Source organism: Sciurus carolinensis, chromosome 3, assembly GCF_902686445.1.
Source record: "Sciurus carolinensis chromosome 3, mSciCar1.2, whole genome shotgun sequence".
Classification (NCBI taxonomy): domain Eukaryota; kingdom Metazoa; phylum Chordata; class Mammalia; order Rodentia; family Sciuridae; genus Sciurus; species Sciurus carolinensis.
In genome coordinates this window covers 55,130,203-55,151,080 of record NC_062215.1, presented here as the reverse complement: position 1 = coordinate 55,151,080, position 20,878 = coordinate 55,130,203, and the positions used below count along the sequence as shown (strand labels likewise).

Sequence of the window (20,878 nt, the reverse complement as noted above, 5' to 3'; positions counted from 1 at the left end):
CATGAAAGGTGAAGGACCCAGAAAAAGGGCAATGATTAAGTGCTTAGACTCTGGAATCAAAGACTGGCTCAAACCTCAGACTGCCATTTCCTCTTGCAGTCTGCTTCCTTGTTTATAACATAAGGATAGTTCTGTAATGCCTACCTCATAGGGAGTTTTGCTGTTTTCTGACAACCATTTGAGATAAAGCTTTACATATGAAGCCTTAGCACAATGCTAGCACACATAGTCTAAGAGTTCAATAAATGTTAATAATGGCATTAAACAACCACCTTAGTAAGCTTAGACTGTTTCAAAGGGCAACAAGAGAGGCATGACAAGATCTGTACTTTAGAATCTAAACCCTTAGGCTGATTGTGTCTACACATAAGATAAATTAGCCTGAATTAAGAGATAAAAAAGAAATTTATTTATTTATGACTGAACCCAGGGGCATTTTATCACTGAACTAAGTCCCCAGCTCTCTTTATTTGTTATTTTGAGAAAAGGTCTTGCTAAGTTGCTAAGGGTCTCACTAAGTTGCTGAGGCTAGCCTCAAACTTGTGATCCTCCTGCCTTGGCCCCTAGGTTGCTGGGATTATAGACAAGCAACATCGTGCCCGGTGAAAAACAAGAAATTTAAAAGAGAAACTTATGCAAAACAAAATTTAGCTGGGCACAGTGGGACATGCTTGTAATCCTAGCTGCTTGAGAGGCAAAGGCAGGAGGATCACAAGTTTGAGGCTAACCTGGGCAGCTTAGTGAGACCCTGTCACAGAACAAATACTAAAAGGGGGTGGGGATGAAGCTCAGTAGCAGAACACTCCAGGATTCAGTCCCCAATACCTAAATAAATAAATAAAATTAATCCAACCTAAGTCACATAAGGCAATTTAAATATTTCTTAAAATACCTAAAAAAGCAATGCAGACTTTTATATATCTACCTAGGGAAATATTTGTGCACATACACAACATGGTATAGGATATCAGTTACGACATTACTTTAGATGACAAAAGAAGGAGGGTGGAAATCTAGATGTCCACGAGAAGAAATACTAAATTATGATATATACATGCTACCAGTTAATAAGAATGAAATAGGGGCTGGGGAGATAGTTCAATTGGTAGAGTGCTTGCCTTGTAAGCACAAGGCCCTGGGTTTGATCCCTAGCACCAAAAAAAAAAAAATATATCCAGGATAATGCTTATGAAAAAATAAGTTATAGAATAAATATTTATATGATCCAACTTATTTGGGGTAGAGGAAGGAACCATCCCAATTATATGCTAACAAACACACAGAAATGTTCTGGAAAACTATCAAACTGGTAATGCAGCTACTTCTGGAAAAGATGTGTCACAAAGAGGGATTGTCCCTTGATCACTTTTAATTACTTTATTATTTCATTTTGTATTTAAAACAAGCAACTTTTAACATGAAAATGCATTTGTGTATTATTCATTTAAATATTTTTAAATGATGAGAGACTTTGCAGTACTCTGGACAACTATCTTTTCATATCACTCAGTTTCTCTATCTCCACCTTGTCACCTTCTAATCAGGCTCTTAGAACAAAGCCACCAAAAATGTAGCCTAGACTGACACAACTCAGGACAACTGGACAGCACTGGAGACAAACATTTCTCAGAAACATGTACTGCCACATCCTGCAGTCTCAAAGAGGATCATTTATAAATCAGTATCCCCTTCCCAGATAAGGTCATATGTAAAGCTAAAATATAATACAAACACAGCTACTATGTTTTTTTTTTTTTTTTTTAATGGCATTCAAAGAAGAAAAAAGCAACAAAACAAACAACTATGGGCAGTACATGCAGTTCGGTGATAGAACCTAACATGGGCAATGTCCTGGATTCCATCCCCAGCACTACAATAATAATAATGATGATAATAATAAAATGGCTCACATTACCCTGTTCCAACTTAGGTCAACACACACAAGGTAACATACAATAATGCAAACACAGGGAGGGGGATGCTGTTATTAACAATATAAGCAAGTCCTACAAAACTGCTATTCACCTGATCTTTCTTCTTCAGTTCTTCAACTTGTCGGAGCTGTTCTGAAGTCAGCACAATTTCCATTCGTTGCATGTCTCTCATTAGCAAACGCTGAGACTCCAGAAACTGGTCATTTGCCTTCTGCCATGTATGTTTTAACTGGTTGTGTTGTTGTCGCTCTTGCTCCAACAGATGGCAAACTATTAGGAACCCCCAATCAAAAACACTGAATTTTAATGGAAGGCAATTTCTTTAGCACGGGGCTACTACACCAGGACAAGTGGTCCACTTTATCTAAATGTCTGCTCTTGACTGGCCCCAAAGGGCAAACCATAGTTGAACATGGCAGGGTATCTCCACACCATCTCTCTAATGCAGAGTCTCCCAAAGTATGTACCCAAGAACATATAAAGAAAGGGCTTCTGTGTCCATTTAAGTTTTAGAAATTCTAGGTTAAGTAAATTGTTAAAGACTACTGCAGGATTTTGAGCTGAGGGTCTTCATTATGTCTGTTTTCTCTTAGAAGGTGATATATGCTGGGCACGAGGGCACATACCTATAATCCCAGGGGTTTGGGAGGTTGAGGCTGGAGGATCACAAGTTCAAGGCCAGCCTCAGCAACTTAACCAGGTCCTAAGCAACTTAGTGAGACCCTGTCTCAAAATAAAACACAAAGAGCTAGGAATGTAGCTTAAGGGCCCATAGGTTCAATCTACAGTACCAAAAAAAAAAAAAAAAAAAAAAAAGTGATGATATGTAATATAGCATTTCCCAAATTTATTAGGCAAATTAAAACAAGGACCGGGGATGTGGTTGAGTGGTAGAGCACTTGCCTAGCATAAGTGAGGGACTGGGTTCAATCACAAGTACCACAAAAACATAAACAAATAAAATAAAAACAATATTTATAGTTCGAATAAATGTAGGAAATATACTTTGTCAAAAGTTGTTCTACAGGTCCAAGTGTAGTAACCACTCCTAAATATGTTTAATACATTTTAAAAATATTTTTTAGATGTTAGCAGACCTTTATTTTATTCATTAATTTATATGTAGTGCTAAGAATTGAACCCAGTGCCTCATATATGCTAGGCAAGTGCTCTACCACTGAGCCACAAACCCAGCCCCTGTTTAATACATTTTGATAAAACTGTCATTCCTGAGCCCATTAGTTCTGCCTCCTTAGAATAAGTCAAGAAATCTTTGTAAAACATAAGCACTATGATACCATCAGCTCAGCCATCTTTCTTAGAAGACATAGTAGCACCACCTATCTGCCTATCTACCCTGCCACCCAAGCCAGAAACTTGAGAGAGAACCACATTTCTGACTTCTTATCCCAAACCATTCACACCAGACAGAGACCTACTGGTTCTGTCTCCTTTGCAATATAGCACATCTACCTTCCAACTTCTGGCTTCTGCCTTAGATCAGTCCTTAAGATTTAAGACAAATGGTAGTCCCATTTTCATTCTTCCTGCCATGGCCTTTACAGAGTCTTGTGCTCTCTTTCCTATCCTTCATGGTGCTATTAAACCAAACCTTTTTTTTTTTTTTTTTTAAGTGCCAGTGATTGAACCCAGACATACTCAACCACTGAGCCACATCCCCAGCCCCACCTCTTTTTTTTTTGAGGCAGGGCTAAAGCTGACTTTGAACTTGGGATCCTCCTGCCTCAGCCTCCCAAGCTATGGAATTACCACTGTGCCCAGCTTAAACTGAACATTTTAAATCTCAAAAATGGTATTACTCCCCAGCTTAAAATTCTTCAGAGAAGCCAGACACAAAAGGGCACATATCATATGTTTAATTGTTACAAATTCCATTCAGATGAAAGTCAGAAGAGGAAAATCCAGAGACAGAAAGTAGATTTGTGACTGCTACAGGCATGGGAAAAGAGAATTAGTGAGTGACTACAAATTGATAAGGAATTTTTTCTGAGGTAATGAAATGTTTTGGAACTAGATAGTGGTTGATGACATAAAATTCTAAATTAAAAACCATTGAGCCAGAGACAGTGGCACACACCTGTAATCCCAGTGACTCAGGAGGCTGAGGCAGAAGGATATGAGTTCAAAGCCAGCCTCAGCAAAAGTGAGGGGCTAAGCAGCTCAGTGAGACCTTGTCTCTAAATAAAATACAAAATAAGGCTGGGGATGTGGCTTAGGGGTTGAGTGCCCTGAGTTCAATCCCTGGTACCAAAAAAGAAAAAAAACCAAAAAAACAAAACAAAACAAAGTAAAAACACATTGGGCAAGTTCTCTTGGAACCTCCCTAATGTGTGCTCTACTTTCTGTGTCAAAAATAAATTGCTACTTCGCTCTCAAAAAAAAAAAAAAAAACTTCAATTGTAGACATTAAAAGGCTGAATAAGAATTGCTTCTCAATAAAGCTGTTATTTAAAAATCAAATGAGACAGGAAAATCACAAGTTTGAAGCAGCCTTAGCAACTTAGTGAAGCCCTAAGCAACTTAGTGAGATCCTGTCTCAAAAAATAAAGAGCTAGGGATGAAGCTCAATGGTAAACAGCCACTAGGGTAAATGCCCAGTACCAAAAAAAGAAAAAAAAAAAAAAAAAAAAACAACCAAAAAACAAAACCCTCAGAGGCTCCTTAAAGCCCATTGGATAAAGTTTAACATCCTTAGCATAAGGCCTCCATGATCTAGTCCATGTCCACTATTCTAATATTATATTTTGCCCATTTTCTCTTGCATTCTAATCTTGCTGAAGCTTCTTGTACTTTGTTAACTAGCTGCACCAAATGGAAATGGCCTTGCATGCCACACTCCTCTCAGACTATTGACAAGTACTTACCCTTCTCTCAAAATTCCACTTGAAGAAAAAAAAAAAAAAAAAAGAATAAAAGAATAATAAGTTTATAAGAATAAACTATACTAAGAATAACTTTTTTAGCCAGGCACAATGGGACAGTAGTCCCAACTATCTAGGAAGTTGAAGCAGGAATTTCACCTAAGACCAGATGTTCAAGATCAGTTTAGAAAACACAGTGAGACTCCCATCTCCAAAAAAAAAAAAAATTTTTTTTTAAAAGAAGAATTTATTTTAAAAAATCCATCTATTCCTAGGACAAAAAGAATTGACCACTCTGTTGGTGGCAATGCTATATCCTAACATACTTCTTGACACAGCACCTATAATAGGCACTTACAATAATTTGATTGCATATCTAATTCCCCCAGTTTAGGCAGCAAATTACACTTCTGGTCAACTTTTTTATCCCTCTCTCTCTCACTTAAAAACACTATTTTTAGGTATAACCATTTTAGTGCAGAATTACTTCTCATATCCCCTTCTTCATTTTCATTAAACTTCTCAAATACTTGTCTTGGATATATTAGAAGTTTTGGTAATATCAACAACTTATTCTAGAAAGCTGGGATACAAAGTTTAAACCAAGATTGTATTCTTTCAGACATCCTTTAAAGTATGGTTATCTGTTTGACTGTAACAGTATATTTGAAAAGTATTTCCTGAAGGCCAAAGACCTACTCAAGTTGGGGTTATTTTCATGATGTTTTCTGAAATAACTCTGTAGGCTTATATCATTTTAGCTTTCCACTATTTGGAAAAAAAATAACTCATATATAAGACTAAGTTGTTCATAACTCTAACATTGAATGTATTTAGAAGTATTCACTTTAGAATTCTATCACCACAATCCAAATCCTGCATATTAAAATACTACTAGTATAAGCTGCCACAAGTCTAGGATTTCAAGGGATCCATATATTGGGATAAGAAAAGAAAAAAAATCTCTATTTTCAATATTCTCTAACTGGAATTCACCATTTCCTTCACTATAAAATGTAGGCAACATTTTATAACTATAACTTCATCACTAATAGAAATTATAGATATTTTCATCTGTATTACAGTTGTTATAGATATCTTTTTTTTTTTTTGCAGATAACTTAATATATCATTTAGGCTCAACACTATCTCAAAATTACAGTAGTTAAACCCAGCATGATGGAGCACACCAATAATCCTAGCAACTCAGGAGGCGGAGGCAAGAGGATCAAATTTCAAGACCAGCTTCAGCAACTTATCGAGATCTTGTTTCTAAACAAAAATAAAAAGGATTGGGGATATAGCTCTATGTCCCCAGGTTCAATTCCCAATACAAAAAGAAAAACAAAAAGTAGTTATTAAACTTGCTGCTAGACCTTGTTATTTAATGTATTAAATTAGCCCATTCCTAAATTTTAAGGCTGGGCACAGTGGTGGCACATGCCTGTAATCCCAGCAGCTCAAGAGGAAGAGGTAGGAGGAGCTAGAGTTCAAAGTCAGCCCCAGCAACTTAGCTAGGCACTTAGCAACTTAGCAAGACCCTGTCTCTAATAAAATTTTTAAAAAGGGCTGGAGATGTGGCTCAGTGGTTGAGCACCCCTGGGTTCAACCCCCAGTACCAAATAAAAAAATAATTTAGTTTTAGGGTTTTTTATTTTCGATATCTGTTTTAGAGAATACAGAGTAAATGAATATATCACTCTCCTACAAGACTAGTAAAATCCAAAATAGTCCCTTAAAAACAGGGATGTTAACTGAGAGTGGTAGTGGACATCTGTACTCTCAACTACAATTGAGGCTGATGCAAGAAGATCACAAGTCTGAAGCCAATGTGGGCAACTTACTGAGATACTGTCTCAAAGTTTAAAAAGGGTTAGGGGTATAGCTCAATAGTGGAGTGCCCCTGGGTTCAATCCCTAGGACAGTAGAAAACAAATAAATAAACAAAAATAAAACAAAAAAGGCTGGGAGTGCAGCTTGCCTAGAAAGCAGGAGGTCCTGGGTTCAATACCCAGAATCAGGAATAAAGAAAAGGATGCTAAACTGGATGCATGGTACAAACATATAACCCAGCAACTCCGGGAGCAGAGGCAAGAGGATCACAAATTCAAGGCCAGCATGAGTAACTTAGTGAGACCCTGTCTCAAAATAAAAAACAAAAATGGCTATGGATATAGTTTAGTGAAAGACTGCTTGCTTAGCAAATGTAAGGCTCTGGGTTCAAGTCCTGGTACTGTTTAAAAAAAAAAAAAAAAAGGAATGTTAATAAGGCCCACAGAATACATTGTCTATCCTCCCAATCCCATTCTCACGTTTGCTAATTCACATCCATCAAAAAGGGTACACAAACAAAAGCAGTTTAAGCAGACATTTCCAGCCTTATCTTTCTGCTGAGAGCTCACACCTTGTGCAGTTATTGCTGGAGTCACGGAGGAATACAGAAGCACTAACAATCCAAGTACCCTCAGTCGTTCTCACAGCTTCAGTTTTGCATAAGAACATTCAAATTAACCACGAAGCTTAAAATGAATCACTAACATTTTGAATTGATATTTCAGAATTTGTTATTATTATTAGTCAATATCAAATTTGCTAACATAGTTGTCATAGAAGACTGAAATAAAAATATTTAGAACATACATTTACCTTCATGTAATTCTTTCCGCAGTTTCTCAGCATCTTCCTGTAGAACAGATTTCTGAGTATTCAAAACAGCTACATACATCTCTAGATCAGTCCTACAAGATTTCTCAGCTTCCAAATAATGATTCAGTTCTTTAACCTGAAAGATGATGCATGTATCAAACTGAAATTTTGTAACAGTTTCTATCTTAGGTATGTCCAGTAACCAAAAAAAAAAAAAAAAAAAAAAGGTAAGTTCTTGAAAAAATTTAATTTTACATAAATTTACATCTATATAAAATTAACATTGATAATTTTAATTATAAAAGACACATACTTTTGAAAGAAAACTTAGAAAATAACATAATAGATGTTATCCATAATCCCATCACCTGAGTAAATATATAATTGAGATTACAAATAATAATTCTGTAGACTGTTTTTTCAAAAAAGTTCCAATTTGAATTTCAGAGCAATGCAGGTGCTTATTTTATTCCATACTTAGTAACACCAGGTATGATTTGTGTTTTTTAAACAGCAGCTAATTTCTAAGGATAAAAATGATAACCATATCCTTGCAACTTTGATTTTCTTCAATTTCTGGTAATTCCAAATATCTTAAATTTATAAAAAGGAGACAATTTTCACCAACACTTATTCATATAAATTAAAGGAGAGGAAGTCATGGTGGGAAGAATAACTGGTTTGCCACTAATCACATAACCTTGAAGCCAAGGGCAGAATACTTTTTAAAATCACATCTTTCTATAAAATGCTTTATTTCTGTTAAACAATTAACTGTAATACTTAGAATAGTAACAATACAGTCTAATATTTGAAATAAACATAACCGAAATACATATAGGCAGAAAATGCAGAATTATAAATCACTTGTTTGCACTTTCACGCAAATTGCTCATTCTAAATTCTAACCATGTAGTTAACTTTTAGCTTTTTTCACATGGTTATACCTAATTTCATACTCAAGGTCATTTTTATGCCTTTTCCTATTTCTTCAAACTTAAAATAGCTGGCTTATCTATATTCAGTTATCTTTACTCCTAGACATTACATGGTACTAAAATGATTACTGAAGCTGCGTTTTGATGGTGGAGGTTGTCAGTCAACCACAAGGCACTAATCAAAGTGCTGTTATGAGGCACCTTCCCTGACACCTGTTATCACCAAAGGATAACAAAGAGACAAAAGAGTCATTATAAATAATGGTATATAACTCTTAATTCTACCAGTTATTACTTCTTAGAATAAAGATTCAACTGAATTAAAAATCGGTGAATTTCTAATATTTGAAAGCTATTGAGAAGCTGGGAAGATGATAAAAGCAGCAGCATAATATTTTAATCTTCTTGAATTCCACAATCCCTAACAACTCATATCAAAAACCTATGAACATGTACAAAAATCCAGGTGATGGAGTGGCTGAGGACAAACCACTGAAAGAGAAACCCCAAAATAGTGAACTGGGGATCTGATGTGATGACAGTAGCTGAAACACTCCAACAGTAAATTGAATGTAAAAAATTTATTCTGTAAGATTTATAATCTGGCTAAAATGGTACCCCATTTTTATTTTCATTTTTCTGATTTCTAGTGTAGCCAAATTTTTTGTTTACATTCCTTGACTATCTAGTTTCCTCTTTTTTTTAAATTTATTTTTATTGTAAACAAATGGGGTACATCTTGTTTCTCTGTTTGTACATGAAGTAGAGGCACACCATTTGTGTAATCATAAATTTACATAGGGTAATGGTGTTTGATTCATTCTCTTATTTTTTTCCTTCCCCCCACCCCTACCACCCCTCTCTTCCCTCTATATAGTCCCTCCCTCCTCCATTCTTGCCACCCTCCCACCCCCCATTATGTGTCATCATCCACTTATCAGTGAGATCATTCGTCCTTTGGTTTTTTGAGATTGGCTTATCTCACTTAGCATGATATTCTGTAATTTCATCCATTTGCCTGCAAATGCCATAATTTTATTCTTCTTTAAGGCTGAGTAATATTCCATTGTTTATATATACCACAGTTTCTTTATCCATTCATCAACTGAAGGGCATCTAGGTTGGTTCCACAATCTGGCTATTGTGAACTGAGCAGCTATGAACATTGATGTGGCTGCATCACTATATTATGCTGATTTTAAGTCCTTTGGGTATACTCATTCATTACTTTACCTGTTTTGTCACTGGGCTTTTGGTCATGTACAGACTTGGCAATCTTTGTTAATTTGAGCTATCAATTATCAGGAATTGGAGCTACAGATATTTTCTCACAGACTATAGTTTCTCTCTTTCAACTTCTTGTAGACCTTTTAACAAGGAACTTTATATTCTAAGGTAGCCAAATTTGACAGTTTCATCTATAGTCAATATATTTTTTGGTGGTGGTGGTTGGGGTGGGTAACAGGGATTGAACTGAGGGCACTCAACCACTGAGCCACATCCCCAGAACTATTTACATTTTATTTAGAGACAGGGTCTCACTGAGTTGCTTAGCGCCTCACTTTTACTGAGGCTGGCTTTGAATTCGTGATCCTCCTGCCTCAGCCTCTGAGCTACTAGGATTATAGGCACGTGTGCCACTGCGCCAACTAATATTATCTTTTTAACCCCAACAACTTTTGTGTGCACATATGTGTGAACTCCAGGGCCTTGCACATGAGAGGCAAGTGCTCTACCACTGAGCCACACCCCAGATCTATAGTTTTTTAACATCTGAAAGTTTTAAAGATTTACTTTTCACTTTTAGATTTTTTTAAACTTATCTTTTATATATTTTTAGTTGTAGATGGACATCTTTTTTTTTTTTTTCCTTTAATGTGGTGTTGAGGATCGAACCCAGTGCCTCACATGTGCTAAAAGCAAGTGCTATACCACGGAGCCACAACCCCAGCTCAGACTGAAATTAATTTCCATAGGTATGAGGTATAAAGTTAATCTCACTTTATTCTGAACTTATAACTATTTGAAAATATTCCTACCTCCACCCCCCCAATACTGAGGATTGAACAAGGGGTGCTCTACCACTGAAATATAACCCCAGCCCTTTTTATTTTGAAACAGGGTCTCATTAAGCAGCCCAGGCTGAACTCCAACTTGAAATTCTCCTGCCTCTACTTCCTGAATCACTGGGATTACAGGAATGCATCACAGTGCCCAGCAAAAAGCATATTTTTAAAATCCATTCCTTCTCCATTAATTTGTAATGTCACCTGCCATGTACAAATTTCCAGAAACATACGGGTCTGTCTCTGGGCTCTCTATTCTATTTCACTGGTCCACTTGTTTATCCAGAAATAAGAAACAAATCGTCTTAGTATCTGGAAGATAGAGCAAGTCTCCTGCCATGTCTTCTTTAAAATTTTGCTGGGTGTATTCCTGATCTGTTACCTCTCTGTAATAATTCTATAATCTAATTGTCAAGTTCCTTATTAAACTCTTCTGGATTCTGAATTTACACTAATTGATCTTTTTATCAGGAACATACACAAAGGTCTTTGTTTATAATATATTATATAAAAATCTTAGCCATTTTTGTTTATTCTTAGGTAAGTAAGAGGTTTTTCTGCTGTTGTGAATGGGATCTTTCTTCCCATTACATTCTTTTAATTGGATATTACTGGACTATAGAAACACTTCTTTTTTTTATGCTGACCTTGTTGGAACAGCTTTCAACTGGTTGATTCTTACTTGGTCTACAATCTGGTGTGAATTTTCTGGTTTTTCTATATAGACAATCAAATCAATTTCATCAGATTCTTTCCAGTTTTTCTGACTAATTTCTTTATGTTGCCTTGCTATATCATCTAGGACCACAAAATACCTCAACAAAATTCCTGAGCACAGGTCTCCACATAATGTTCCCAACACTGCTAAACATTTGTTAACTGTTTGCTGAAGGTTTGATAAACAGTCCTTTATTTAGTGTTTAAATTTATCAAAGGTCTTTTTGAATCCAAGAGAAATATATTGCTCTTCAGTCTTTTCATGTGGTACATCACAATAATAGGTTGTCTGATGATATGCCATCCTTAAATTGCTGGGAATACTCCCTGCTTGGGTGTGATGTATATTTTTCCCTTTTCTTTTCTTCAGTACTGGGGATTGAACTCATTGCCTCACACAGGCTAGGCAAGTGCTCTACCACTGAACTACTTCCCCAATTTTTTGTTTTATTTTGTTTGCTTTTGTTTTTGAGACTGGGACTTGTGAGATTGTCCAGGGGGCCCTTGAGTTTGCAATCCTTTTGCCTCCCTAATCCCTGGGATTACAGATGTGCGCAACTATGCCTGGCTGTTTTCCACCCCCACCACCCACAAATGTTAAAAATTTCACTTTCAGATTCCTAAGTGAGACAAATCTATGATTTTTTTTTCTTATACTACCTTTCTACATGTTGGTTCTTTATAGTGAGGATCTACTAGTCTCATAAAATGAGCTATAGAACTTTTTTCTCTTCTATTCTCTGGCACAGTTTATAAAATATAAGGATTATCTCTTTCCAGAAGATTCTGAAAAATTTGCCTGTAAAACTGAATTTAATGTCTTGGAAAGAGGAGGCAGGAAGAAGAAAGATTTTGATTCTAGACTCACTTTCTTCAATAATTACTACTTTAGCTTTCCTATGTCATCTTGGGATAATTTTGACTATATTTCATAAGAATTTTTTTAATTTCATCTTTTTTCAAGTTTATTATGTAGGACACTGTTTGTAGTATTTATTATTTTTAATTCACTAAGGATTTGTAATTATGTCCCATTTTATTTCTGATTAGAAACTTTTTTCATTTTTCCTGATTAGTCTTTAATATTAGAGATTTGTCTTATTACAGTTTCTCATTATGTTGATTATTCTCTTTGTTCTTTTGCTTTTCTATCTCACTAATTTCTGCTTTTATTTGTACTGTTTCCTTCCACTTACTTTCAGTTTTCACCATGTACTTTTTTCCTCTACTTTTTTTTTGCGAGAGGCGGGGAATCAGGGATTGAACTCAGGGGCACTGGCCCACTGAACCACATCCCCAGTCCTATTTTATGTTTTATTTAAAGACAGGGTCTCACTGAATTGCTTATTGCTGAGGCTGGCTTTGAACTTCCGATCCTCCTGTTTCAGCCTTTATAATGCTCTTTTTATCGGAACATACACACAGGTCTTCATTTATAATGTATTCTATAAAGATCTTACCCATTTTTGTTTATTCTTAGGTAACTAAGAGGTTTTCCCAGACACTGGGATTATAGGTGCGCATCACCATACCCGGCTCTATTTTCCTTTACATTCCTTTTTTTTTTTTTTTTTTTTTTTAGATGTTGATAGATCTCTACTTTACTCATTCATTTATATGTGGTGCTAAGGATCAAACCCAGTGCCTCACACATGCTAGACAAGTGCTCTACCACTGAGCCACAACCCCAGCCCCTCCTTTACATTCTTGAGTTAAATATCACCATAGATTTAAATATTTTGTGGTTGGTTTTTCCATGATTTCCCCCCTATTTCCAGGCATTTTATTTTGACTGTCTTTGTGTTGTAAATAACTGAATAATCTGGGATTGGCAAACTAGATCTGTAGAACATCAATTCTTTGAAATTTGTTAACACTTTCTGATCTTATGAAAAAATATATTATAAAATACAGTATAAAAACAATGTATCATAATGCTAACATATATCATGAAAAGGATAATGTATCTAAAAATAATAATAATCCTATCCCTCATACTATCCTAAGGGCTCATATCTATTAATGCAAACGAACCTTAGGGGTATTATAAAATGTCCCCATTTTACAGCTGAGAAAAGCACAGTAAGATTAAGTAATTTTCCCAAGATTGCCTATACTACTAAATTCTGTGATTTTTAACTATTATGCTCTACTACAATATAAAATATTATCTTTCTTTTGGGTACAAGGCTTGATATGTCTATTAAATCTAAATTATGATCCAAATTTTTCAAAATTCCTGTAGCCCTACTAATATTTTTTTCTCCTTGCCCTCTCTAAAGGTCAGTTCAAATTTCCTACTGTAATTGTTTCAATTTCTTCTTATAGTTGTCACTTTTTAATTCACATGTTTCAAGACTACACAAGGCACATTCAAGTTCATAATTATCTTACTGATGAATTATTAAGTAGGTTCCATCTTTATTAGTTTTTTGCCCCCTTATCCTATCCATTTGATAATACACTTACTCTATCAGTTTTCTTTTGGTTGGAATTTACACAGGATGTTTTTCTATTTTGTTTTTTCTTTGTTTCTGGTTCTGCGGATTGAACCCAGGGTACTTCTGCTGATCTACACCCCATTCATTTTTGAGATGGAGTCTAAGTTATATTTATTTCAATCTTACTTTGGGGTTTTATTATAGGTAAATCTCTTATAAGCAATATAAATTTATGTTTATCAGTTAAACCGATAATCTTTTAGTAGGTCTCACAGGTCAAAATTCACATTAACTAGGATTATTGATACATTCCCATTTGTTTCTATATTCCTGTTTTGTGCTGTTGTTTATCTTTTTTGTTTCTTTCCCACTTTTAATATTTGCCTATTTTTTTTCTTTTGGTGGTCCTAGAGATGCAACCCAGGGCTTCATACATGCTAAGCAAGCACTCTACCACTAAGCTATACCTCTACTTCCTTTTAGTTTTTGGTACTGGGATTAAACCCAGGGGTACTTTACCATTGAGCTATGTCCCCAGCCCTTTTTATTTTTTATTATGAGACGGAATCTCAAATAGTTGCTTAGGGCTCACTAAGTTGTTGAGTTAGCCTCAAACCTGTGATCCTTCTGCCTCAGTCTCCCAAATCTCTTGGATTAGAAGCATGCACTACCACACCTAGAACAAATAAAATTTCCAACAATCCATTTGTATTTTCTTGGGTGTGTCTTTATGGACATCAGTCATTATTATAGCTATAGTGTCTCTAAAAGATCAAGTCTGGGGATGCCATCAAAAAACAAAGTCAACACTGAATAGTTTATTTTCCTAGATAAGAAAATTATTGAGATTGAGTCATTTTGATAAGAAAATAAACACTAGATCTGAAATAAGGTAGCAATTTATAATAAGACATTATTATAATTATTTAAAATATCCATAAGGGAGAAACCATCTCAATGCTTTTACTTATTTATTTATTTATTTTAGTGGTGATGGGGTGGTACTAAGGATTCAACCCAGGACCTCACATGTGCCAGGCAGGTACTTAAGCACTGAGTTACATCACACCCAACCCCCATCTCCTCCACAATTTATTTATTTATTTAGTACCAGGGATCAAACCCAGGGACCATATCCCCACTCTTTTTTATTTTTTATTTTGAGTCCGAGTCTCACTATGTTGCTGAGGCTGGCTTTGAATTTGCAATCCTCTTGCCTCAGACTCCCAAGCAACAGGATTACAGGTTTGCATGATATGCCCGGCTCCTTTTTTCATTTTCTGACAGGGTCTCCCTAAATTGCCCATGCTGGCCTCAGTTTACAATCCTTCCTCAGTTTCCAGAGTAGCTGGAATTACAGGTGTGCACCACCACACTGTGCAGTTTTTTGTATTATAAACAAGAGCAAGATTCTTAAGATTCAGAGTCTAAATTAGTTTTTCCCCCTTAGTGATTCTAATTTTGCTCATGGCATTAGGGCAGATGGATTTCAATGGTTTACAACCTTTGAGGCCTCCAGCTCTTTAATCTTGTCTTCAGCCTCTGTCAGTTTATCTTTCAGAGCTGCAATTTCCTTCTCCATCGGCATCACAACAGACCGAAGTTTTTCAGCATCTTCTTGGGCCTACAGTTAACAAGAATTAAATGGTACAACTAACTCATTTATTGTTTTTCTAAGAAACCCTGACCCATCTATAAACTAGTATTACAAACAATTATACCAAGCGCTTTGTTAACAGTCACAAAATTAAACTGAATCTATTTGAAATAGAAAAAATGGATTCACTGTGACAAATTTGACTTTTTAGTTGAGTAACTGAGTTAGTAAATATCTCAAATAGAAAAGGAAATACACACAACAATTGTTTTCAACTCCTGGTTACTAAGTTAATAAGACCATAATTTTTTTTTTTTTTTTTTTTTTTAACCTCAGGGGTGCTCTTAACCACTGAGTCACACCCCCAGCCCTTTTTTATTTTGAGATAGCATTTCACTAAGTTGTTTAGGGCCTTGCTAAGTTGCTGAGGCTGGCTCAGCCTCCTGAGCCACTTGGACTACAGGCATGCTATTTTCTTTTTAATTTTGAGACAGGGTCTCACTGAGTTCCTGAGGGACTTGCTAAATTGTTGAAGACTGATCTTGAATTTGAGATCCTCCTGTTTCAGCCTCCCAAGTTGCTGGGATTATAGACAGAGACCATAATTTCCTAAGAATACTGAAAAAACTGATATTTTAAACACAAAATAGAATAATGTATTTTCTAAAAGGTTAGAAAATCGTGTTGCTGTAAAAAGGCCTCCATCCATGTTTGTAAAAAGAGTACTTTACATATTCTTTTACTTTTTAATTCTAAATGAGACAAACCCAAAGAACAACTCATAAAACTATGTCATTATTTTCTGAATTCCATTCTCAAAACCATGTAGTAAAAGGAAAAAACCCTATAAACTTGTAAACTGATGGAGAAACTAAATTTTCATTTTTTAATATATACAAAGACAGAGAAACAAAGACAGACTTAAAAAGTAGAAGTTCTTCCTCCTAGCAAAAAAGAAAATTAACCTTAGGCACTGAATGTAAATGAGCAAAAATTTATCCCAAATTGTTCAGGACAAGGAAACATATATGCCAAAATATGAACAGGATTTTCCAAAAAAAAAAAAAAAAAAAACCCCTGGAAAAAAGGGATTCAGATTCACTTTGTTTTCAAATCCTTACAATTTTCATTTATTTTATTTTGAACTAAGTACTGTTTGGAAAAGACATGTTAGTTATAAACATCTTCACAGTCAAGATTAGTTTGGGATGCTTACAGAGGTCACTTGACAAAGATCATCAGGAAATAAAAATGAGAGAAAGTAAAAAATGTAACAGTTATTTATTTATTTATTTATTTTTGCGGTGCTGGGGATCAAACCCAGGGCATTGTGCTTGCAAGGCAAGCACTCTACCAACTGAGCTATCTCCCCAGCCCTGTATCAGTTGTTTAAAAAAAATTTTTTTAGTTGTAGTTGTCAACAGACTTTTATTTTATTTATTTATTTTTACGTGGTGCTGAGGATCGAACCCAGTGCCTCACACATGCTAGGCAAGTGCTCTACCACTGAGATACATTCCCAGTCTCTGTAGTTATTTATAAATACAAATATAACCTCACAATTCCAAGTGTTAAATGTCATTGTAAACGAGCTTTTAAAGAGCATCTTTAGAGAGAAATGAGAGGAAGAGGGGTACGAAAAATGGTGGAATGAGACAGATGTCATTACCCTATGTACATGTACGATTACATGAATGGTATGAATCTACATTGTGTACAATCAAAGAAACGAAATGATGTACCCCATTTGTGTACAATAAATCAAAATGCAGTCTATAAATTTTTTTTTTTTTTTAAATGAAAGAAAGGTCATTAAAGACAAGGAAAATCTGAGAAATTGTTAAGTCCAAGAAGACCCAGGAGGACATGACTAAACTCAATGTGGTATCCTGGAAAAGATAGTGAACAGAAAAAAATGGACATTAGGTGAAAACTAATGCAATCTGAATATAAAGAACATACCTTAGTAATAATGAATGGATATAAGTTCATTAACTCTAACAAATATATTAATATAAGATTAATAAGAAAAACTGGGCACGGAGCATATAGGAACTGTCTATTACCTTATAAATTTTCTGCTAATCAGAAATGGTTCTAGTAAAGTTTATTTTAAAAATTAAAAAATTTTAAATAACAAAGTGGCATACTGTGGAAATAACAAATACATTATTTGGATTAGTAATAAAAGATCATAATCCTATTGAAAAAATTATTTTGAAAATTTTAAGATACTGTGATTTTAAAAATACGTTTGTAGGCTGGGGTTGTGGCTCAGGGGTAGAGCACTTGTCTAGCATGTGTGAGACACTGGGTTTGATTCTCAGCACCACATAAAAATAAATAAATAAAATAAAGGTTCATCAACAACTAAAATATATAGTAAAAATGTTTGTATATAAATCAAAAATACTTAGCTTACATAATCAAATTGGGTAAAAGGTTTTTTTATATTCTCAATGATAAAATGTCTCATATTTAGTAGTTCCGTATTCAGGCATTATATGGTAATATGCTCAAGCATTCTTTCACACAGGAACCAAGGTAAACTGAGAAAGAAGGAAAACTGACATCTGTTCTATAACTTTGGTTTAAACACAATTATTGAGCAACAAGCCTTACTAAAAAAATATTTATTGAACACCTATGTGGTAGATACTAATCTAGGCAAATAAAGATTTCTACTCTCATGGAACTTACATTCTAACAAAGAAAGTTTGCAAACAATAAACACAAAAAATGAACTCTGTTTTATAAAGAAATATGTGCTTATGAAAACACATGCAGTGCTTTATAAAGAAATACGTGGTTTTTTATGGTTCCCAAGACAAATATAACATGTCACACTATCCGCCTACCTGAAAGTGGGAAAAAAGGGTTTATTTCTATATTTTACTATAACCCAGGATTTTAAATTGAGACAATTCTAAGGAAGTGTTCATAAAGATGACGTTAATATAATTTTAAAACATTATTGACAGACAAGGAAAAAGAAAAACTAGAGTAGGATATGGGAAATCACGAGTTGTGGTAGGTGGGAGAGGGAGGTTGCAAGGTGAAATAGGGAGGTTGCAAGGTGAAATAGGGAGGACAGAACGGTCTCATGAGGTGGTGGCATCTAATCAAAGATTTAAAGATGGTAGGGGAGTGAGTCACACACATTGTCTCAGGGAAGGACATCACATTATCTAGTACTATCTCTGTCCCAATAATTCCTCTGGCAGAAAACATAAAAGTACTTCCAGTACTACAACAACATTCTGCATCTAGATTCAAATATTTCTACAGATAAACATATTCTTTCATACCTTTTTCATTTCGTTTTCTAAATTTTCTTCCTCTTGACCTTCAGACAGCCTTCTTCTTAAATCAGCTATTTCCCTTTCTGCAGTTTCTCGATACTGTGCCCACTGTGTTCGCTCCTGTTCCAGCCTAAGGTGAAACTGGTGCTCATAGTCACGAACTGTTTCTACAAAACATTACCACGTATTTCATGTCTAAGCATTGTGGGGGAAAATGTCTGGTACACTGAAATTTTTTAAGTCATAAAAAGATCTTATGCTTAATTTCTTAAAAACTATTAACTCACAAAAAAATTAAATGAAGCTAACATTCCTAGTTCTTAATAAACAAAGCCTGAACTCAAAGCCAACTCCAAAATCTATGTTCTACCACTATGGATCCCAAGACAAATATAACATGTCCAAACACCTGGAAGTGGAGGAAAATGGATTTACTTCTTAAATATTATGCTATAACTAAAAATTCTAATTTGAAATAAATTCTATGAAGTAAAGTAATCTTAAAACTTTATGTGATAGACACATTAATTAATTATTCATTTCCACTCTGTCTTCTTTGCTAATAAAATCAAAGTTTTAGTTAGGAAGTCAATGTGCCCAATTTAAAATCTACATTTTCAAGCTGGGTGTGGTGGCACACCCTATAATTCCAGTGATGCTGGAGGCTGAGTGAGGAGGATCTCAAATTTGAGGCTATCCTCAGCAACTTAGCAAGGTCTTAAGTAACTTAGCAAGATCCTGTCTCAAAAAAAAAAAAAGTACTGGGATGTGGTTCAGTGGTTAAGTGACCCTGGGGTTCAATCCCCAGCACCCACACAAAAAAATAAACATTTTCATGCTAAGGGCTTTCATGTTCAGTGCTTGTTTCACATGCATGAGGCCCTGGGTTGGATTTCCATACCACAAAAAATAAAAACAGAAACTATACTATACAGTTTCCTTGTAATTATGGGTGACTATATCAAAAAAAGTATTAGGGGAGTACATGTTGGTGGTTTCTTGAAAACTTGCTCTTCTGATATAGACTGGAGGAGAAGCAACCATTTGTGAGCTATGAGGCAAAGACAAAGTTGAAAACCACAGGCAAGGATGAAGCAACAGATGGACTGCAGAAGCTACGGACAGTGGTGACATCATAGGACGATTTTAACCAGCCCTAGATTACCTGCAGCTGAACTTCTGTGAGAAAAATGAACTCCTCTTTGGGGAAATCACTATACCAGATTTGCTAATGGATGCCTACAGTAATCCTTACTTGATAATATAGATTCAGAAGGGCTTGTCTTCTCACAAAGAACACTGAGGGAAAAATGACATATAAATGTGAAGATGCTGCAGGAATCACACTTATCATGTTAACTAATTCTATAATCCCAAAGATTCGGGGGGAAGTTATTTCATTTTATCATTATCTTCTTGGAAATGTGGGAAGCAATTAAATATTAGTGCCAAAAGGAGATAGAGACCAAACTACAATACCTCCTTCAGACAAATGTCACAGGCTGGAAGCCCATAAAGTATTAACCCTAAGATCATTCTATCCCTGACTGTAAAGATTTCACATGTAAATACAAATTTTTCTTAAAAATCTAAACAACATGGCAACACTCGACCAGAAAAGCAATAATTAGTTACAGCTATTAAATGTAAATAATCACTTTGCCTTTTGCATGGCAGCTCTCTCCAGTTCATCACATTCCCTGTGCCCACACAGCTTTATTCAATGACATTATATGCCTAACTCTTATAAAATCCACATTTAAGCCCTGCTTTAAACCTAACAATTAACTATAGTCTTCATTTAATGCAATATCTCTATAACACTCTCATTGTAACTCTTTATTATTAAATCTGTTAAAGACAGAATGATACACCATTTACACTATCATTAACTTCCTTTTTTTTAAGTAGTGCTGGGGACAGAGCTCACGGACTTATATATGCTAAGCAAGCACTTTACCAGAGAGCCACATCCCCGGTCTTTCTTTTTTTTTTTTTTTGGTAACAGAGATTGTACCCAGGGGCACCTAACCACTGAGCTACATCCCTGGCCCTTTTTATTTTGAGACAGGGTCTTGCTAAGTTGCTGAGGCTGGCTTTGAACTTGCAATCTTTCTGCCTCAGCTTCCCAAGTCACTGGGATTACAGGTGTGCACCACCATACCTTTCTTTTTAATTTCATTTTGAGAGAGGGTCTTGCTAAATCACCCAGGCTTAAACTTTCAATCCTCCCGTCTCAGCCTCCTAATTGGCTGGGATTATAGGTATAAGCCACCACACCTGTCCTACTTCCCTTTTAGCTGATAGTACATCTTTAAAGATGACAGTACAAAAAGTCAGAATTGAACTCAGACC

General features: G+C 35.3%; 1 protein-coding gene across 1 annotated transcript in view; it reads right to left on the bottom strand.

The window, feature by feature from the left end:
- The window catches only part of Rabep1 (rabaptin, RAB GTPase binding effector protein 1), a 132,225-nt gene that overhangs the window by 37,230 nt on the left and 74,117 nt on the right, over positions 1-20,878 (bottom strand). Inside the window, exons 4-7 of the mRNA XM_047544085.1 lie at positions 18,530-18,690; positions 15,129-15,248; positions 7,463-7,598; positions 2,026-2,204 (exon numbers count right to left, since the gene is read on the bottom strand). Coding sequence (XP_047400041.1) covers positions 2,026-2,204; positions 7,463-7,598; positions 15,129-15,248; positions 18,530-18,690 — 596 coding nt within the window. The remainder of the gene's footprint in view (positions 1-2,025; positions 2,205-7,462; positions 7,599-15,128; positions 15,249-18,529; positions 18,691-20,878) is intronic.